The sequence below is a fragment of the Natrix helvetica genome, assembly GCF_964273705.1.
Source record: "Natrix helvetica genome assembly, chromosome: 1".
Lineage (NCBI taxonomy): Eukaryota > Metazoa > Chordata > Lepidosauria > Squamata > Natricidae > Natrix > Natrix helvetica.
In genome coordinates, this window is record NC_138548.1 from 258,379,613 (window position 1) to 258,402,353 (window position 22,741).

At 42.6% G+C, this 22,741-nt stretch overlaps 1 protein-coding gene across 2 annotated transcripts in view; it reads left to right on the forward strand.

Moving 5' to 3' along the window:
* The window catches only part of NOTCH3 (notch receptor 3), an 83,186-nt gene that overhangs the window by 30,198 nt on the left and 30,247 nt on the right, over positions 1-22,741 (forward strand). For both annotated transcript variants that reach the window (XM_081966999.1, XM_081967000.1), the window contains exons 3-8: positions 17,836-17,978; positions 18,168-18,503; positions 19,080-19,202; positions 19,548-19,781; positions 19,985-20,140; positions 20,363-20,548. In XM_081966999.1, coding sequence (XP_081823125.1) covers positions 17,836-17,978; positions 18,168-18,503; positions 19,080-19,202; positions 19,548-19,781; positions 19,985-20,140; positions 20,363-20,548 — 1,178 coding nt within the window. The remainder of the gene's footprint in view (positions 1-17,835; positions 17,979-18,167; positions 18,504-19,079; positions 19,203-19,547; positions 19,782-19,984; positions 20,141-20,362; positions 20,549-22,741) is intronic.

Below are 22,741 nucleotides of genomic sequence, written 5' to 3' on the forward strand. Positions count from 1 at the left end.
AAGCATTTTATACTCCGAAAAATACGGTATAAATAATCCAGCTGGTTTTTCTTCCCAAGGAAAGACTAGAATTTACAGTCTCCTGGTTTCTAATCCAATTCCATAATTGCTGTACCAGACTGATTTATGCTGATGGGGGTGCCTGCTTGCTTTAGTTAGACAGCTATGATGACCTGTATATCTATTGGGAGGTTCTGTGGTCAGTATATATTCTAGGCCAGGGGTTCCCAAACTTGGCAACTTTAAGATATGTGGACTTAAAGTTCTGGGACTTCTGAACTTCCAGAATTTCCTCAGCCAGCTAGTTCCCCATGCTGGCTTGGGAAGTTTAGGAGTTGAAGTATGTGAATGTTAAAGTTGCCAAGACTGAGAACCTTTGCTCTAGGTATATGCACAGTTCTTTGCTCATCACTCCTAGGAATTATGGCCTCCCCACCATCACAATGAGGCAGTTCAGGAGGCTAGAGAGAGTAATGCTTTCTGAATTCCACAAAGTGCTGTTAGAGCCTCGGCCAACAAAAAAAAAAAAAACCCACTATACAGTATATCACTTGGTGGATCCCAGGAGGCAGGCCTTCTCTGCAGTGTCACCCACCTGATAGAATATTTCTTCACACACACACCCCATGTTACCATTTCTGGAGTCCTCAAGGTATTGTCTCTGAAGGCATGAGACCAGGCCTCAGGTCCCAGGGGAACTGGGAACATTCTTAGAGGGCTCCATTGTGGTTTTACTGTATCTCTAGTGGTTTGTATACATTTTTTTTAAAAAAGTAGGTTTTTTTTCATTTGTAATGTTGACTTTTTAATATTTTAATTGATCGGTTTTTATATATTAGTTGTTTTTATCAATTGTTATACATTGTTGTTTTTATGAGATGGGGAGCCATAAAAATATGAGAAATAAATAAAATATCAGTATTGGGGTAGAACAGATTTGATTTGGAAAAAAAAGATCCTACTTCCAATCCTATTTGGAGCATCCTGAAGCTTTAAATAAAAATGAAACTTGGGGAGACTTTAATTCATAAATCATAGGGAATCTTTTCTTTTGACCTGTCTGTTTATAACAGGGTATATTTAAATCGTGATTTAAATCACTAGTAAAAAGGCTTGATTTAAATCAGCTCAATTTAAATCACAATTTTTAAAGAGCAACTTGACTAACGGACAGTCCCAATATTAAAGAATATACAGCCTCATGCTACATAACTAAGCCCCATTTCATGCTGAATAAACTAAATTATTAACGTACCTTAAATAGAAAACTATCTTTAGATAGATTTTTACTCCAAAATCATTTTATTTAAATAAATTTGATTTTAAAAATCTGATTTAAATTTTTTAAAAATCTGATTTTTAATTTTTTTTAAAAAAAAACATCATCCATTTGTATCCACCCTGGTTTATAAGATAGTACATTCCTCAAGCTGGATGGTTGTTATGGGGATTTGTCAATATTGGATGCTTATTGTTTTGACAAGCCACTAGGTTTACCTTGTATAGGATCTTGTGCATATTTTGCACTGCATTGCATTGTAGGAGCATACTCTTTAGAATACGTTTTATATTGCCTTACAATGTTGGCTCTACTTTCCTATAACAGGATTTCCAAGCTATACTGCTAAATTGTGAAAGTTGGAGGAGGGGGAAGGAAAAAGGAAGAGCTATTTAGAGTACAGAAGACACAGTACATTTCAGCATTGTTAATTTATAAACATCGCTTCCTGTTGAGGTGATATGGTGCAAGGTACTTTTCTGGCTTCATTGCGTGGATGGCCCAGGGCTCTTTGATTCTCACTCGCCCTGCTCCTTCAGTTGCTTCTCCTAGTGGCAGGTGAATGAACTTGTGCAGTGAGTTACTAACTTGGCACACAGCTGCCTATGTTGGAATTCAGGACAGGTGGATCTACCTGAAGTTGCCACGCCCAGAACAGGTGAATCACTGGCAGGCACAAAGTCTGGCCTGGATCCCTGGATGGGATTTGATACAACATGAAAAAGAATAGCTAGCTCGTAAACCTGATCTGTAGTCCCAAGACAGAATACTGCCACCAGCACTGTAATGGCATTTCGCCAATTTCTTTTAGGCTTTGTGAAGAATAGTGGTACGAAGGATGGGGGCGGGTGGGCTTTTGGGAAACGACAGGCGTATTTTGCTGGGGGTTCAAGAAAGTGGAAAAAATATGCAGCATGGTCTGAAACCTGTCGGACAGGTTGAGTGGGGAGGCCTGGGAGTGCCCAGTATTGAAGGGAAAATCTTTCCTCATCTCCTCCTTCTCCCCCTTCTTTCCTTTCTACCTCCTCCTCAACACCTGCACAGAGGCCTCTGAAAGGGATATGGTCACCTTTTGACTTCTTTTGGTTTGGCTATACCCATTTGGGGGAGGAAGACAATAGGTACTTTTCATTTCAGGTCAGCCTGTTTCTCCTTTCCTCCACCCTCCCTCCTTTGTGGCTTGAATGAGGAAGTGGAATTTGTTGAAGGCCTTTGGCAGTTGCTTCAAAATTGGTGCAAGTAGTTGGTTGGGAAATGAGAGGGAAAGCTTCTAAGAAAGGTGTAGAAGAAGGAAAAGAGAGCATGGTTGGAGCTGGGAGAGGAGAAATTAATGGGGGGTGGGTGGGCACGGAATGAGCTAGGATGGATATTGGAATTGAATTAAACCTGCTACAAAGGAGGTATTGGTTGACAATGTTATATACTGATGAAATACAGGTTTTAGACTTTAACGCTAACACTGAGGCTGCAGAATCTTGCACACTATTTGTAGATGTAAAAATACCGAGTGTAAAATGAAAGCCTCTCCTCAAATATGTGTATCACTTCTACTCAAGAAGTTTGTTTGCAGAGGGGTCATTATACTCCACATGGGTTTTCTCTCTTCGCGCTTGGTCCTTCATATCTATTGCTTAATCTGTTTGAGACAAACACAATTTAATATTCAGGAGAGGGAGAGAGAGAAAGAGAGAGAGAGAGAGAGAAAGAGAAAGAGAATCATCTTACTGTGGGCAGCCAGTATAAACCTTTCCATTCAGAATATGCAAATATACACATGAATTCTAATCCTAGAATTGTAGTTTCCTTGGTTTCATAGTCTGGATTTTGATATGCTAGGATTCAGGGCTAATCAGCCTCACTAGTTTTTTTATTTCTGCAAAAGAATTGGGCAGACTGGCACGAGAAGACTTAGGCTGCAGTCTTGTGCATGCTTTGATGGGAGTAAATCCAATTAAGCCCAATAGGACTTAATTCTGAACATTACCAGCATTATATTCCAGGATGGGGTTTTAGTGTTTGATGTCCTCCTTCTATAGAAGGGGACTTATTTATAACACCAGGAAGACGTTCTTGAAGAGATGGCATCTCTGCAAGTTCCTGGAGCAGAGGAAATTTGTATTTCTCACTTTTTGATGTCTGATCACTATTGGAAAGATATCTTTCTTGAACTTTTCTTTTAAAAAAAAATAGGGATCCCAAAGATAATTTCTTTCTCTTACCAGTGGGGCAGTTAGTATCCAAATTAAATATTTTAAAATCTCCTGACCCCTTTTCAGCTAAAGATACAAAGAACTGATTACAAATACCATTTACATTAAAGTCCAAAGATCCTAGCCCCTATGGTCGGTTTAAAAGACTGATTTATATATCATTTAAAGTCAGGGAAAGGGTGCTTCTGCACAAGAACTCCTTTCGATTACAGCCATTTTGGGAACAAACTTGCTCTGACAGGCCTCTCATTCACATACGTACCCCATTAACTCTGTCTGCCACCCATTCTTGATTAAAATACTGTGAGTCAGAAAGGGACAAAAATGACTCAATGACCATTTTACTGTTAAGAATTCCTTTTCCCTTGCTTTTTACTTGAACAGGACATAGATGTGGAAATAAACATTCATTTGATATTGTCATGTCTAGCTTGGTGAGTAGTATTTGTTTGAATTAACATCCCAGCAAGTAATTCTAACTGTGTCAGAACTTGGCATTTCCTTGCTTTTACATGCTCTAGATCAGTGTGGTGAACCTTTTCCGCAATGAGTACCAAAACGGGAGCAAGTATGTGCGCGCACATGCCAGAAACCAGAAGAATAGCCGGCCAGTGTGCATGCACACACCGGGAAAATGATCTTCCAGTTTCCAGCACGCGCATGTGCACCACCCAGCTGGTCTTTGCATGTACATGCACACCAGAAACTAGAAGACCAGGTGGCCGGTGCGCATGCCGGAAAGCAGAAGAGCAGCGGCTGCTCTTCTGGTTTCCGGTGCTGCCACAGGTGTGAAGACCAGTTGGCTGGTGCGCTGGAACCCGAAAGAGCAATGGGCGATGGCTCTGCGTGCCACTTCCAGCATGCGTGCCATAGATTCACCATCGCAGCTCTAGATTTTACAGGATAGATTTTGTGCTGCCACAAAATACAAATTTCAGGGCGACTGGGGGAGACAGTGGAAACAATAAAGCAAGGTAATCATTTCTTCCAGCTTAATGAGAGGTTATAAAAGATGATGAGTTGGGATATTAGCTACAAAAAACAAAATGTGAGTCACTTGCACATCCTCTGGTTTTGCTTCCTGTGTAATATGCAATGGCCCAGTTGCTTCTTTCCCCTACAGCATTAATTCTACATTTATGTGGTGTTTGCACATAAGTTAGGTTCCTTTTTCTTCTACTCATAAATATACAAAGTTACTCTCCCCCACCCCAAAGTGTAACAGATGTCTCTATTATAGGTGAAATCTTGTATTAGATTAATACAAGCATTATTAAGCATTTATCCACTTGTACATTTAAGAATTAGATAAAATGAAGTTAGCTCTTTCCTTGTTCCTTTAACTGTGGAACATGGCTGGCTGGGAATTTTTGGGAGTTAAAAGTCCACATATCTAAATTGCTAAGTTTGAGAAACATGTGTCTAACTCATGGCTTGGCAAGAGGGAGGACTGGATTTTTCAGTTTGGATCTTTGCAAACAACAGCATCAGAAATTGGGCCAGAAACCTGACAAACTACCAAGGATTAAAATATTATTTGCCAGGATTCTGCAGCAAGAAAGGCAGTCCTAGAAAGAGGCTGTGTGGCTGATCTTCTTACTTCAAGCTGTATTCTTTTGGTGCTGCTGACCAAGAAAAGTCCTCTTTGGTGGTGCACAATCTTTTTTCGGTGAGCGGAGATGAGAAAAGCTGTTGTTTTCCTTATTTGGATGGGTGTGAATGGGATTTGCCTGCAGTGCCCTCAAGCAAGCCACAGTTTTTCAGTTTTTGGCAAAGGGCTCCAGGCCTGCTACTAATGCCGGCTCAACCCTGGCGTAAGGCTGAGTCACAGAGTGCTGAGCGATGTGCACAGACAGATTTGGTGATTCACAGCCTCTGGAAGGAGAGACAGAAACTGACTCTTTTCTGAAGGTGAGCAGGCAGGGGCACAGTGCCAGCTTGGCTGCTATTACTGAAAGAAGAGGCCTTCTCGTTGGGGGAATCAAGGTACCACAGGTTATAAGATTACATGTATATTGCCCTGGGACAAGGAGGAGTGTTCCCTAGATTAACAAGGCCCTACTTGTTGGTGCAGGACAGTAGTTTGTGGCAGGTCTGCCATATGCTACAGGCCAATGTTCTTCCTTTGTGCCTCTGATTTTGATTTAGTGATACTGTGTGCGTAAGCCAGACTTCTATGCTGGCTTTTTAACAAACCATAGTTAAAGTATTACCTTTCTATATGAACAAACCCAACAGAGGACCCAGAAACTAGGTGATATTTCAAACTGAACAAATCTTTTTTTTTTCTTTTAAAGTAATAATTGAGGCAGGAAGAATCAAGTTTTTGTGACTCTGAAGTGAAGACATGAGTCTTTCTTTCTTTCCCATACCAGTGAAAATAATTAAAGCTGCTCTTTGCTCTGGAAAGGAATTTGTCATTAGTGCGAGTGGCAGCTTTCCCCCCCTCAGGGGGAAATGCCAGGTTCAAAAAGTAGTTTTCTCTGGAACTGCAGCGCAAGGGGGAAAGGTTAAATCCTTTTTGATTGTTAGTTTTTCAAAGTGAAAAAAATTTCCATCCATGCATTTAAAGTCTCTGTTTTTGATTCCAAAATAAACAAGACTAAATTGCCAGTCATTCAGGCCAACAAATGAAATCTAGAAACCAGACTGCATTTTCGGGAGCAAGGCAAGTCCAAGTTCTGTTTCTCTTTCAACAGCTGCAATGAAAGAGCTAGGATTTTAGGTGAATTTGCTGGGAGAGTTTCTCCCGGACTTCATGTGTCATAGCAGGAGACCAGGAGCCACAAGGCCACAGATGGGACCACCGATGCTCACATTCCTGACTTCTATTTTTTTTAAAAAAATGGTACCCTTTTTATCTACACAGCTACCCATGCTTACATGGATGTGCCACACGGCACACGAATGTAGCAGACCAGAACATATACTACTTGTTCTTGCTAGAGATTATGAAAATTATAGCCCAGTGCTCTTGGTATGAGATTGAATATTCTTATGAATGAAGATCAATATACGTATCCCAAGATAATGTCACCGGGATCAGAGATTTAGTCTCTTGAGTTTTTGGACTTGTGCTGGAGCCCATCCTTGGGAAACTTCTCTCCAGCAGAGTGTGCACTTTGAGCTATTCTGCGTGTGGTATTTATACAGTGCCTAGTTGCGTGTATTATGAATATTGAATATTCTCATCACCCAATATGTAGTAATGTACCTTTAGGCTTTGTTTCTGAGAACTAAGTTCTCTGTGTCCTTCAGAAACTGATTTGGCATTCCCAGGGAAGATTACAGAATAAAGAGAATTCAGATAATAATTAATGATCTGAGCAAATGAATCAAGTGCATAAAGAGAAATATCTTTTTTTCCTGACTTCTGTCGTACAGCTCTTGTGGAAGTATTTCCCAACTCTAAATATACTGATTAGTATGGTTGCTCTGAGGTTAATCCCAGCCTTTGAAAGGATTATTTTCCTTTTTTTTTATAGGGCTATGAGGAATTATACAAACTCTCTTCAAGCTGGCATCGTTCACCTTTACAACATTGTGGCAGTTTGTTAGCAAGCCAAGAAAATATTTCTAGTAATTCCTAGTGCATGTTCTTCTAGTTCAGTTCCAAATAAAATGATTGAGGATCTCTTTATGGTTGGTGCATGTATGTGATTTGTAAAAGCATCTGATTATGACAGAGCGATAGAGATAACTAGTGAGAAAATAAGGCCATTGGAAACCCCTTCAGTCTTCGGCTTTGTTTTCTTGACAAGAATAATGGTCACTTATTGGCTTTAACTTTCACAAAGAAGAAAAAGCCCTGCCATGCTTGCCTGCCTTCCACATTGCCTTCCTGGTCCCCCACGCCCACTTGCCTTCTGAGGTTGGTATCCAGGCTGGCCAGTGGGTGGGTGGGCAGTCCTTGGTGGAGATGCAGCTACTGCTCTGGGGCTGAGAGGGGCAGTGGCGCTTCGGGAGGGAAGGCGCCAGGCGGATGTCCCAGTCTGCTGCACCGTGAGCACCCCTGGCGCCACCGCCATTCTCAGCCCCAGAGCAGTGTCTGCGTTTGTACCAAGGGCTGCCCACCGTCAGCCTTACCAACATGCCGGGTCCTGCAGCTCTTTGACCCCTCTTCTGCGGTCCCCTGCTGACCCATTTGCGCAATCTGTTCTCCGCCCTGAGAAGGCATGAGCCTCTCTGCAGAGTCGTGCAGCTGAAGTGCCCCTATCATTTTCTCCGCACTGCCTGGGACCGGCTGCTTTTTGCGATTCTGCGTCCTTCACAGGACACTCAGTGTCACGATCCCCTTCATGTTGGCTCAGTAAGGAGGGGAATGGGGAGCAGCAGCAGCTCCAGCTCTCCTCCCTGCATCTGGCAATGGCAGTTGCTGCTACTCTCCATTCCCCTCCTTCCTGAGCCAACACGAAGGGGACCGTGCATGGCAGGGCTTCCTGTCCCTCGCTTAGCCCCCCGCCCCTTTTAGGGATGCAATTTGGGTGCAGGGTGGGGTGTGTTGGGGTGCAAGATGCACTTCTTACCTGAGACTTGCAGTTCTGTTGCATTCCTCGCCATTATGTCCAGGGAAACACGGTGTAAAAAAAACTACTTGCGACTTTGAGAAGTTTGATTGAACTCGTGAGAAGTTTTTTTTACAACGTGTTTCCCTGGACACAATAGCAAGGAACGCAACGGAGCTACAAGTGTCAGGAAGATGTGTGCATTGCAGCCCAACACGCCCCACCCCAACGGCAACAGCAGCCTGGCTGCTTCCCTTCCCTGCCATCTCTTTATTGAGCGGGGTGGCAGGTGGGGTGGTGGAGAAGTGAGACATGTGGAGTGAGACATGGCTCTTCTTGTTGTCTCTTTCTTATCGTCGGCGGGCATGGCAGGCTTCTGTGGTTTCCAAACCCCCGGCTGGAAACCGTTGAAGTGGAGAACAGGTCGGTCAGGCCAGCCACCTGCTGCCGAGTCTTCCGGGAGCCAGGGCAGATAGTCTTCCAGTAGCGGCCACTCTGGGAGTGCACTTCCCGCTCTATGGTTCCAGCTCCATGCGGGGCAGCTTCACCCTCACCACCTCTCTGTCCCGACTGCCAGAAGATTCTCTGTGCCGGCTGCTAGAAGACTCATGGAGGCTTCGGGAGGACAGGCAGGAAAAGGAGGACAGGCAGGAAAACCCCCCTTGCAATTTTTCGGCTGATCGACAAAAAGGCTCCCCCCCCCGGCCCCCCAAGCCTTCAGCCTTTTCTTAAACTCAGCACAGACTGAGAAAAGGACAGGCGAAAAAAATCCACTCCCTCTTTTGCTAGTTCCTAGTGTTTTCCTGCTGAGCCTTCAGCATTGCAATCCTGGGATACGCTGAAGGCTTGGGAGGAACCTTTTCAGCAGTCCTGAGTGTCATCCTGAAGCCTCCCCATCGCTTGGTTTGAGGCGGACGGCTGTGTGGCTCGGTTCTGTGGGCATGGCTTGGTGGGCATGACTCGGTGGGTTGCTACAGTGATGTAAAGTTGGCCATGACATCCCCTACCAAGCCACGCCTATCAAGCCACACCCACAGAACCAGTAGGGAAAAAATTGGATTTCACCACTGATGAGAAGCTAAATGTCTTCAAAGAAAAACCAGAAAATCCAGTTGCCTCTTGAAAAAGCACCTTTGGGACAACCATGACCTGGATGACTGAGAATCTCCATACTCATTAAAGTGAGTTTTGCTGACAGCTGAAAAGCACTAAAGTCACTTAAAGTGACAATAACTACAGATCCTCTCTGTAATAGAATAACACCAACTCAAAATCCCATCATGGCCACCAAGCAAGATCAGGAAAAGGTGATAAGAAAAGTCTCAGAATTGGTGATTAAACAGCACTTGCAACTTTTCCCCCTATGGCAACTGCTAATTAAATGCCAGTAACTTCCCAGGCAACATGAGGACATAAGACTTCCTCAGTGGTTTGGGGAGTAAGAACTGTTCATCCCATAACTTGGTATATGGTTGGGAAAGAGGAACAACTATAAAGGGGGAAAGAAGAGTTCTACATTGCAGAGGAACTGATTGGCTCTGGCTCTGCCTGTCATTTCACGCTCCAAGGAGACGAAATACAGGAATGCCTGAACAGCCTCTCCCTGCTGAAAGGTGAAGTGGGCCCTGAGTACAACATTGTCCCTTCCAGAAATAGAAATCACATGCAAAGGGACCTTTTTTGCCTTATAGACTAGTTTTGTGGCAAAAGGCTAGGCAGCAAGGGAAGATCTGGGGTACCTACCAGAGGTGGGTTCCGGTAATCACTACAGCCTGTTTGCTCGTGGCCGCAGCTGCCTGCTTCTTGCACACTGCATGCGCATGCGCAGTGCAATAAAAATTGCTCTGAGCATACGAGAAGCAAAAAAACAAGATGGTGGCACCTCTGACGCCATCCGGAGAACCAGTTCGGGGTCGTGGCAGGCCTGGGTTGCTGCCGGTTCCAGCAACCCAGGCCGCCAAACCACTACCGGTTCGGCCAAACCAGTCCGAACCAGTAGGAACCCACCACTGGTGCACCCCTCCCCAAAACGAAGCAATGAAAATACCACCATCACCATCCATCCATTAAAGAAAAGAGGCTTCTGCCTTTAGAACCCCTTTGTTTTATATTATTCCTAAACGTATTCATTTCTTACCTCTTCTAGAAGAGAAGCCTAGAAAAGATAAAAGGAATAAGATTAGATATGGGAAAGGAGCCCTTAGCAGGAGCAGATCCTATTCAGACTTCTCAAAAAACTTGAGCAGCCTCATAGTTGCTGCCATTAACTGAATCCCACCTAGCAATTAGGCAAGCTACCTTGATCCAAACTATTCCTGGCTTGGTTCCTCTGAGCCCCAAACCTAGTTAAGGTAAGGGACATCCTCCTCTTCAACTTTCCCCTGCCCATCTCACCCCTACCCCCAATCATTGCCTTTTTGGCTACCCACTGCTTTCCACTGATCCTGCTGACCCTGCCATCCTGTGTTCCTCTCACCCCGCCACCTGCAGTTGACCTTTGCTATGTTCTTTCTGCTGCTGCTGCTCATGAGACAAGCCCAGCCTGGCCTCTCAACAAGGCAGCTGCTGGCCACACCAGGCCTTTAATTTTACAACATATAGACAGACTTAACCATAGTTTCATTTGGAAAAAATTGACCACCCTAGACCAAGCCAAGTCCAAAAAACACCAGGGAGTTTCTAGAAGCCGGGCACTCTGACAAATTAGCCATCAACAGACATTAATAACATCTATCAACTATGCAAAAGAGACAATCAACCAGCCAAAAAGGGAACAAAACCCCCAAGCACCTCTCCACCAACAATCAGCACCCAGATCAACTCCAAGATTAACATCAGGTCAACAATCAAGTAAACAATACCCCAATCAAGAAACTGCCAAAGAAGCCAACAGTAAACAGCCCAATCAAAGAGAGCCTCTAAGTCCAAGACCACCCCCAGCAACATTGACAGGGAAAGCCACTAGATTGTATAAATTAACAGCAAACCACACTCCTTATTCCCGGTTGCGTTAATGGTGTGGGAACGATACTTTGGTCCTTAACACCAATAAGACCAAGGAGCTTTTAGGGGACTACAGAAGGAATAGATCAGACATCCAGCCCTTGGTTATCAATGGAGACCAAGTGGAGCGAGTCGTCAGTTTTAAGTTTTTGGGTGTTATCATAAAAGAGGACCTGACCTGGGGCAGCACTGGTCAAAAGGGTCCAGCAGAGATTATAATACCTGAGACTTCTCAGGAAACAACAACTAAATGAAAAACTGCTGGTGGCCTTCTACTCCTGCACCATAGAGAGTATTTTAACTTAGTACATCTGTGTATGGTTTGCCAATTGCACAGTGGCAGATAGGACAGCATTCCACAATGTCATTGTCCAGAGGATCATTGATTGCCCTCGCCCCTCCTTGGAAGATCTTCATAGCTCCCACTGCCTTAAGAAAGTTCAAAACCTTCTTAAAGATCCATCTCATCCTGGGCACTCTTTTTTTGAACTATTGCCATCTGGCAGGCAGGACAGGACAATAAAAACAGGGACAAATAGGCTGAAAAACAGCTGCTACCCCAGAGCAGTAACTATGTTGAATTCTACTGTATAGTACAATACTAATGCAGTGCCAGGGGTTTTCAATTCAATTGTGTATAAAGTGAAGGATGCATGTTTTATTTTTATACTTTATTCATTAAACATGAAACAGCCAACTGAACATTCAAAAATGCATCACAAATACCATTGACTGGTGCTAATGGTTGATACGGGTTTCTGCCAGGGTCCTAGGTATCAACCAAGTACCTTCTTAAAATATAAGATGTTCTGAGTAGCGCAGTTTTTTGCAGTTCCGCTGGTGTTATTGCAGGAAGCTGCAATTTGTTGATGTATCTTATAAAATTCTTGAACATGGTACCAAGTGCCCTGATGACAATGGGTATCACATCATCATCATCATCATTATGTGGTTAATCTTTGGTGAGATTCACAGCCTTTGGGGCTGATTGGTAGCTCAACAGCTCGAGTCATAACCAAGGACCTAGAAACTGTTAAGGCAACGTTGGAGGATATAAGCTGTTCCAAGTAGGGTGTTTTTTTGTAGAATCATTTTGTAAAATGTTCAAGTCTGATAAATTTAGAATTTCCAAATAGCGAGGTAGCCCTTTAGGTATTGCTCCAAGGGCTCCAATTACAATTGGGACAACACATGATTTCTTTTTCCACAGTTGCTCAACTTCAATTTGCAAGTCCCGGTACTTTGTGATTTTTTTTCTTGCTGCTTATCTTCAATTCGCGCATCACCAGGTTTTGCAATATCAATGAACCAAACTTTTTTCTTTTCAACTATTGTTATATCAGATGTGTTGTGGGCCAAGTGCCTGTCAGTCTGAATTCTGAAATTCCACAAGATGTTGATTTTTTCATTCTCTAGAACCTTCTCAACCTGATGTTCCCAGTTGTTTTTGCTGTACTCAAATCCAAACTTCTGGCAATACTACTATTACTATTACTACTACTACTACTACTACTACTACTACTACTACTACTAATAATAATAATAATAATAACAACAACAACAACAACAACAACAACAACAACAACAACAACTCAACACAGTTCAACTGTTCAGCAGTGACATCAAAATGAACTTTGGGCTTGAAAAATGTGCTATATTATCCATGCGGCGAGGAAAAATGGAAAAAACAGGAGGAATAGAACTGTGAAATGGAAATATAGTGAAAGCATTAGCGAAGGATGATGGATACAAGTACCTAGGCATATTGGAAGCAGATAACATCTTGAATGGAAAAGTCAAAGAGTCAATGCAAAAGGAATACATCAGGAGGGTCCGCAAAATATTAAAATCAAAGCTGAATGCTGGAAACATAATTAAAGCCATTAATACATGGGCAGTTCAAGTGATACACTACTCAGCTGAAATCATCAACTGGACTCTGGCTGAACTAGAAAACCTGGACCAGAAAACACACAAACGTTTGAATATGTACCATGCTTTACATCCACGAAGTGATATCGACAGGTTGTACCTGCCAATTATTATTTTTTGGCGATGGATGGGTACTTTATGTATTCAGTTACTATACTGATTTAGACTGATTGGCTATAAGTACAGATAGTCCTCTCTGACTGAAATTGAGACCAGCAACTCAGTTGGTATGTGATGTTCTTTGTAAAGTGAAGCAACACCTGATTTAACACCAATTCTGACTGTGGTTAAGTGAATCATCAGTGATCATTAAACGTGACGTCATGTCATTGTGAGTTATGATTTCCTGCTGACTTCTTCATTGACTTTGCTTGTTGGAAGCTACTAATGAAGGTTGCAAGTAGAGATCATGTGATCATATGGACACTGCAATCACAGTGTTTAAGGATCAGTTGTTAATCTACTTATTCAGTGCTATTGTAACTTTGAACAGTAACTGAACAAGCAGTCAATATTACACAGTCAGTCACCTGTGTAATAAAGAAAATAATCCATACAATTAATGTCAACTCTTGTGGAGAAGGGTCATTCTTGGCCTGCCTTCTTACCAGAAGAATAATCAACTTCATATGTTAGGTCTATTATCTGTGGACAAAAGAATACTTCACAAAACAATTGACTGTTAATCATCATTTAGACTTTTAGCAATCTCATTTACTGAGTGGGTGAGGACTGAATTTAAAGAGAGGAAAATTACTTGAAGCAAAAGTTTATGGAATTTGTTCACTAGAATGAAGTAGTTTTGAGATACCTCTTTTTTTAATTGCCTGGCTCCAGTATTTATTTTCTTTTTACCCACAAAATATGGCTTGGGCCTTATTATGAGGGGAGGGTTTATTGCTTTGGGGTTGCCGGGCGGCTGCTCTCTTCCGAGCAGGCTGTTGCACTGTCGTTGTCACTCATGCACCTCCCAGCCTCACGATGCCCTGGCCCACAACCATAGAGCGTACGCCCAGAGCGGCCACTGCTGGAAGACTCAGTTTGGAAGCCACCGAAAAAGCCATGCTGGGATGGCAGCGGCGGCAGCGAAAATGCTCTGGCTCTGCAGGGAGAGCTGGGCAGAGCATCGTGAGGCTGGGAGGTGCACGAGCGGGAGCAGAACAGCCACTCGCGCAACCCCCCTCTTCAGCCGTGCAGAGCGCCTTTCAGTGGCATTTCGAAGGCGCCAGCCATTTGGCCATTAGGCTGTGCCCAGCTCTTTGGGAGCCCGCTTGCAAGAGAGCAGCCGCCCGGCAACCCCCCTCTTCAGCTGGGCACAGCGCTGCTCACCAACCTAGCGGTATCCCGAAGTCGCCAAGCAACGCAATCACCTTTGCCTCCCCCCCCGGTTCCCGCAGCTTGGCACCTTTGGGATACCGCTAGGTTGGTGAGGGGTGCTCTGCCTGGCCGGAGGTGGGGAGTTGTCCAGGGGGCTTTTTTGCGGGGGAGGGCTTATATTCTTGCCCACCAGAAAAATGTGGCATGGCCTTATTATCAGGACATGTCGTATTTTCGGGGAAACATGGTAGGTCTTTGAGACTGTAATTTATTTGACATGAGTTCTAAGGGAGTTGACTTGAAGGCGCTGCTATTGTGATTTAGCGAAACTGAAGAGAAGCTAAACTGGTTTTAAAAAAATAAACTACTTGTAAGGTTGGGGACAAGGTTTGCTGAAAAAATACATACAGTACATATAATCTTTTGTTTACAATACCTCTTTGAATGAATGGTCAAAACTATGTGGGTTTAACCAGAACAGGATACACTTCTGGTTAGATTGCAGAATAGATTTTCTTCTAGGTTGAAACATCCCAAGATCAATAAGCAAATGTTAGTAAAATATTTGGTTTCTTAAAGAACAATGAGTGTGGGCTATGGCTCCTTTAAATCTTAAATTGCTGCTATGGTTTAATTTTATAGCACTTCACAAATCTACAAATCACATAGTAGACTCCAGTGTTTCCTCGTTTATTTTTTTTTTAACTTCCTGAGTGTTATGTGTGTATAGGCACTGAGCGCATAATGACCACACACAAACATATATAGAGCTGCCAAAGTGCTACTGGCAGCTTTCCTCCAGATACAGTTGCAGGGATGTTGGATGCCTTTTCCTTTAACCAGTTGCTGTCTGCAAGTTGTGTCTGCCTTTCTCTGGCTTTCCCCCACTCCTGGCTCAAGGTCCCCCCTTCCATTCCAGTAGAGCTGCCTTCTTGATTTTCAGACAGGCTGTTCTGAGCCTTCAAGGCAGAGCTTCTCTATGCTTCAGATGGATCTCATCCACCGCTGACCGGCTTCAATTATCTTTCTCCCTCTGAGTTTCCATGACAACTGGACCTCGTCAGAGGCCTATCTTTGGCTTTGGGTAAACTTTTTGTTGGCCCTCACTTGCACAAGATTCATGGCATCTGCTTTAGATTTGAGCTGCTGGGAAGCAGTGGTCAGCCGACAACTTCTGCAGGGAGGCTGACATTTTTGGCAAGAGGGTGGGTGGGTGGTGCCTGTGCCTCATGTGACAAGCTGGATCTGCCTTTTAGTTGGTCTGGTGTTCCCATTCCTTGCCTGATCCCTCTGTGGATTGGCAAGGCCTGGCCAGTGCATAGGACGTGCTGTTCAGGCTTGGGCAGAAAAACAAACAGGCTTTCTGTGTTGCTATGGCAATGGCAGGCTGTGGGCAGAGGCTGGGAGAGGGCTCTGAGGCCCCTGGATTTGAGTGGCCTGTTTGAATGATTCCAGGATGACTGTGGATTAGGAAAGGGAGCTGCCTAACGCTCCCACCAGCACTTCTTGATTAGCCCAGGGATGAGCTATTAATTTTCCCAAGGAGCCACATGAGAAACAGGGACTGTTTTGGAAGGCCAAACCAATAGGACCAACTCACTACTGTGAAGATTTTTTTTCAATGTAAATTGAAAAAAAATAAGTTTCCTTTAAAATCAAAGCAATTCAGTTTAAAAGCAAAATCAATGCAATTGTATTGCATGCATGGTATATATGCTTACTTACATTTGACTTCTAATTTCCGATTGACTTCACATGGGCTGGACAGCCATGCACTGGATGTGGTCCTGGGGGAGGGGGGGGATGTCAAATGCCCAGATTTGGTTAGCTATTACTTTACTGGACCCAGATTGGTGGAAAGATTTGAGAGGCAGAAGGAGCCAATTTGCAGGAAAGAATTGGCTTCTGCAAATGCCAGGTTTTAAAAACTGCAAGAGTTGAAGGAAGAATGCTTCAATATTGCAATATTGCAGGAACTGGGTATGTTTAGCTTAAGAGAAAGAAGGACTAGGGGAGACATGATAGCATTATTCCAATATCTCAGAGGTTGCCACAAAGAAGAGGGAGTCAAACTATTCTCCAAGGCACCTGAGGGTAGAACAAGAAGCAATGGGTGGAAACTAATCAAGGAGAGAAGCAATTTAGAACTGAGGAGGAATTTCCTGACAGTTAGAACAATTAATCAGTGGAACAGCTTGCCTCCAGAAGTTGTGAATGCCCCAACACTGGAAGTCTTTAAGAAGATGTTGGATAGCTATTTGTCTGAAACGGTATAGGGTTTCCTGCCTAGGCAGGGGGTTGGACTAGAAGACCTCCAAGGTCCCTTCCAACTCTACTATTGTATTGTATTGTATTGTATTAATATGTGGTTCTCTCTCTCTAGCTAGCCATGCCAAGTTTAAGCAGTCTTTCTTTCTCGGCACAGTAGCTATTTCACCCATGTTTATATGTCAGCGCAGCGCTCTCTTTTTTTGTCTGCCAGGTGTGGGCAATATTTTTCTCAGGTGCAAGCAGGATATTTCCCGTTTTTTCTATTTAATTTGAATTCAGCCTTTTGTCAAAGAGTGCCTGGAATCCATGCTATGGATTCTTGAATCCTGTAAAATCCTTCATTCTTTGACTACCTTGACTAGCTAGTCACTCGACTAGCTTTTTAAACTTGATAAAAAAAAATGTCAGGACTCCTGATACCAGGCATTACAACCATATTTTAGAAACTACATTTAGCCTGGTCTCAAGCATATATCATTATATTGGCAATGTTCAATGCCATTAAATTAAGTTGTATGCCAAATATACTAACCTGTTTTTAGCTGTGCCCTGTTTTCAATTTCTCTCTGTTTTTTTTTTTTTTTGTGTGTGTGTGTGGGGGGGGGAGGTGAGTTCTGCTGACAAAATCTTGTCCTGGACGGGAAAAGTTCTTTTCTTAGATTTGCCTGGGATCTGTTAGTAAGAGGAAATGGTTGGCTGGAACCTGAGGCAAGGCCAATATTTAAAATGTCTATTTTCAGCTTGGCAAAGGTGAATGTGGGCAGTTAGCAAAACACGCAGATGACAGATACTGGTAAACTAGGATAGTGCAAATTAGAAGAAATTGACTTCACTGAAGTGTTATTTAGTGGAGGAATAAGGTTTGCAGCAAAGCTGTGGCGTGCAGGCTTAAATGGTTTATGCACAAAGAATAAATATGCGAGTTGGTGAAAAGAGATTCTAATTGCTCATTGAAATAATTATTTATGGAAGTGTGATATGAATACGTCGTAATAGCCACATCAACTTGTGAAAGTGGAAAATGGGGGGAAGGGTTTGTGAAGTTTGAGGCTGCTATCTGATTGCGTTCTTTTTTGGAGGCTCTTTGCTTCAAGTACAACTTTTCTCTCCCCTTTTCCCCAAAGGTAACCTCTCTAGAATTGCTTTCTGTATCACCCTTGCAGCTATTTCTGACAAATTTCTCACACGCTGCCATTTCAAAATTCTTTACTTTAGAGTGAATTTGTATTCGTTGTAGGTCTTTAGAATATATGTCCAATGTATGATGGACATGGTGCCAGATACAAAACTAATAAGCTTTTCCCCCCCATTCTGCTAGATGCCAGCCTGGTCTGATTGGAGAGCACTGCCAGTTTCAAGATCCATGTCATCAATCACCCTGTGCCAATGGAGGTTCATGTGAAAGCACCTTGCGTGATGGCACTGTGCACTACCAATGTACCTGTCCCAAGGGCTTCCGAGGTGAGGATATATGGTGTGATGGAATAGGGAGATAAAAGCTTCTAGTAGAAAAGTAGTCTATTGGAATGGCAGTATAACTGGGTGATCTCCAGGAAGAATTAGCCCTGAATACAAATGAGGAAGTAGATGTTTTTTTTTTTGGGGGGGGGGAAACTTCCATATTGGTAATGTATTCACTTTTCTGTTTAGGTCAGGACTGCTCTCTGTTGGATGCATGTGCCAGCAAACCATGTGTCAATGGTGGCCGCTGTACTAACTGGAATGGCCGATATAATTGCACATGCCCATCAGGTTACCAAGGCCGCAATTGTCGGACTGATGTAGATGAATGTCGGGTGTCTGGTCTGTGTCAGCATGGCGGTACCTGTCTTAATACACCTGGCTCCTTTCGCTGTCAATGTCAAGCTGGTTATACAGGACAGCAATGTGAGAGTATCTCTACCCCTTGTGCTCCTTCTCAGTGTCTCAATGGAGGTACTTGCCGTCAGACGGGAGATCTCAGCTATGAGTGTGCTTGCTTACCTGGTGAGTGAACTTCCAAAAATGGTTGCTTACCTCTCCTCTATGAAGGCATGGTGGAGAGAGATGGTCAGCATAAAAATAACTCTCATGCAATTGGGTTATGTGAAATATGAGCATCACATGGAACACAAACTTAACTATTTGCTTTTGCTAAATTGTATTTCACTGCTTTCCTGTCAGGAAACTCATGGGAAGCTATTGAGAGCTTTGGCAGAGCAGGAAGGAAGCAATCTAAAGGGAGGCGGGGTAGGCAAGTTAGCAGACACCGCTGTGGCTGTTTGAGCCAGAATGCAGTGGGAGGCTTGGCTAAATGCTTCCTACTTGATCTAATTTATGATCAGGAATGCAGGAAGGCCTTTCACTACATAACTCTTTGGCTAATAATTCCTAACGAAACTTTAAATTGTATGTCATCTATCCTGGAAGGTATCATTGTAAGTGCTGGATAGAATTCACTCCCGCGAAAGGATGCATAATTGCGCACTCCACTTTAATACTGGAGTTTTTTGTTTTCTTTTTCTGAAGCTAATTTTCCCACTGTCCCCAATTAGGCTAAATTACCTTCTTCCCTCCTTTCAGGTTTTGAAGGACACAACTGTGAAATTAACATAGATGACTGCCCAGACCACATGTGCTTGAACGGAGGCACGTGTGTGGATGGTGTTAACACCTACAACTGCCAGTGTCCTCCAGAGTGGACAGGTACTGGAAAGCAGGGCAAGAGACAGAATGTGATTAATTTCAGGGGGCTTAATAAAATTCTGGGCAGCTTTTAAGATCTGGTTATAAATCATATTCTTTCCTTTTCTCCATAGTCTTATAAGCATATTAACTATCTAATTCGGAAATCTACCTGTTTGATGGATAAGACTATTTTTTAATCCTTCCAATTTTGGTGAAACTGTTTTATGCTGGCTTAGTGAACTAGGAGCAAAGAAGAGCAATGACAACTCCACAACTGGGAACAGAAGAGGAACTACAACTTTTGGATTCAACTCTGCTTTGGAAAACATTTCGCTAAAAGTATCCCTTTTTTCTGCACCATAGGCCAATTCTGTACTGAGGACGTGGATGAATGCCAGCTGCAGCCCAATGCTTGCCACAATGGGGGCACTTGCTTCAATACCAATGGAGGCCATTCATGTGTCTGTGTCAATGGCTGGACTGGGGAGAGCTGTAGTGAGAACATTGATGACTGCCAGACAGCTGTTTGTTTTCATGGGGCTACTTGCCATGATCGTGTGGCTTCCTTCTATTGCGCATGTCCTATGGGCAAGACAGGTAGCTAGCTTCTACCATGCATGTTACATCAACAGACTTTAATCGGTGCTAAATAAATAAACTGAAAAGGCGGTGGGTACATGGACATTGAAGAAAAAGAATATGATTATTTTGAAAGAAATAAGGAACACTGTTGCTTCAATGTTTTTTTCTTATTTCTTACCATGTATATTTCTTCTGGTGTGGTGACCTTTCTCTTTCAGGCCTCCTTTGTCACTTGGATGATGCCTGTGTCAGCAATCCTTGCCATGAAGATGCCATTTGTGACACCAACCCAATGAATGGCCGTGCCATCTGCACCTGCCCACCAGGTTTTACTGGTGGAGCCTGTGATCAAGATGTGGATGAATGCTCCATTGGTGAGAATTTCTTTTTTCTTTTTTTTTTGTATGGAGGCATTCAAGAAGGATTGGATGCATGGACTTACGCATCTTCGAAACAATGGGAGGGTCCAAAGGTTTTCTGAGATAGGCTGACCTCTGCTGGCACGCCTTTGAATTGTTTTGTCTCAAGTTGTCTCTACAAGTATAATTTTGGGCCAGTCAGCCGACCACTTTCACTTACTATTTTGCTATCTGCAGGAGCTAATCCATGTGAGCATTTTGGCAAATGCGTGAACACACAAGGCTCCTTCCAGTGCCAGTGTGGACGTGGTTATACAGGTCCACGCTGTGAGACAGACATCAATGAATGCCTCTCCATGCCTTGCCAGAATGATGCCACCTGCCTTGACCGTATTGGAGAGTTTACATGCATCTGCATGTCAGGTAGGATCCCTGAATCTGGCTCCAAAATTACTGAAATATATACTTAGGTTGCTGCCCGTGGTAGTGAGAATAATCTCAAAAGCAAGAAAAAGAATAAGTGTGCAGTTGACGGGAAAGGAAGAGAGTCAAATCTCTGAGAAAACTGGGCTCTTTAAATGAGCTTAAGTAGTTTACTTCCTTGGTTCAAATTGTTTTTTAAAAAGTTGAGAGAAGTCATTCACTGTTATTGTGAAGCTCTGTATAATGCATAAAAAGTATTATGAGTACTTTCTGAAAATAATTGAATAACCTTGACTGCTTCATATCTAGTTGTTTGTTTGGTAAGAGCCTAGCTTCTTGTGTTTTGCACTTCACATGTGTCTAATTCTGGAAGACAAAGTGGATCTTAGATTCTGATTTATCCATGTTTCCTTTGATGTATTGTTCTTTATTGGATTATTGGATTTATTGAATAATAATTCCTTATTCCTTTGGTGGAGAGGAGTCAGGTGGGATTTACTTAGGATGATGTGTCATGTTTTTATCAATCAACTTTTATTTGCCCATCGTATATCTGCAGTTTATACCATATGTTTTTTTCTTAAAATAAGAGATGCAGAACTCTTGAGGCTACAATCCTCGTGATTTCAAGTACCTACCTTGAAGTTTTTCTTTTTCTCTCTCTCTCTTGCTGATTGTGGATGTCACTTTACTATCACGAAACCACAAGTCCTTAATATTTAGATAGCCAATGTAAACTTAGATGAAGAGCTGTAGGAAGAATCATTCATGAAAAAAGCTAGAGTTTTGAATGTTGCATCTTTCATAGAAATTTCTCTGCGGCATAGCCTTGCTATGCTGTACACTGGGGCAAGAAGCCGGCTGAGCCTTTCAGAAGTTTCTCTAGAATCAAAGCATGCATACATACACACAACACATTTCATAGAAAGTGAGAGATGACTATACAGTTGCCCATTTCCCATTGTGGCAGGACTTTTAAGATTGAGGTATTGCATAAATTTGTACAATGTTCATACAGACAGTTGGGAGTGCTGCATTGTGCTTGGAATATTAATGGTCAGGCTGGCCTAGTGAGTGATGAGAATTGGCTGTTCTTTGTGCTTCCATTACCCCATATAGGGAGCAACATTCTCCTTCCTTGCTCACTCATTGGTTAATGCTGGCTTTTCATACAGGCCTGGGGGAGGGGTAAGTCTTCTTAGCTGCAAATGCCTTTGGGCAAAAGGGGAATTCATTTTAATGTTGCATGTTGCTGTCCCAGTATTGCTCGGTCCTGGAGTCATTCCTTTTGGGATTAGGATACAGTGAAAGGACTGTAATATTAAGACTACATAAGTGCCTTCAGAAATTGCCCAACATGAACCGTATTATTTTCTTGTACAATCTTCTTATCATAGCAAGAAATAGGAACCCTTAAAAAGGATGCCATCTTAAACTAGATCAAGCTATTGCTCCACTTAACATTGAGCAACAGATATTTTCTATATCACCTAACTTATCTTTTTCAGTAGATATATATATCAGAAGTTCAACCTGTAATCATGCTCATTATAAATGCATATGCTGTAACTTATGTATAATGCTGTCCTACATGAAAGGATATAAGCAGGGTTTTTGCTTACTTTATGTAGAATCCAGCATTCCACGAAACCAAACTTAATTGAAAATGGATACCATATTACAGTAGTTCTCAAACATTTTGGTCTCAGTTCTGCTTTACATCGTTAAAAATAATTGAGGACCCCAAAGAGCTTTGGTTTATGTGGATTATATCTATTGCTATTTACTGTATTAAAAATGAAAACTGAAGAAATTTTAAAATACAGTTTATGGATTTGATTTAATTGACTGAGAACCACTACAGAATTATATTGCCTGTCATTTTGGATTAGAAGATTATCTCATTTAAGTTTGAATATTCAACCTCACAGGATTGCTGTGAGAAAAAAAGGAGGCAAGAGTAATGGATATGTTAACCTTGAATTATATATTTAAAAAGTGGGATACAATAACAACAACAACAATAATAATGTTAATAATAATAATGTTACTAATAATAAGAATTGAAGATAAGCAGCAAGAAAAAATCACAAGGCACCGGACTTCCAAATTGAAGTTGAGTGACTGTGGAAAAAGCAATCATGTGTTGTCCCGATTGTAATTGGAGCCCTTGAAGCAATACCTAAATGGCTA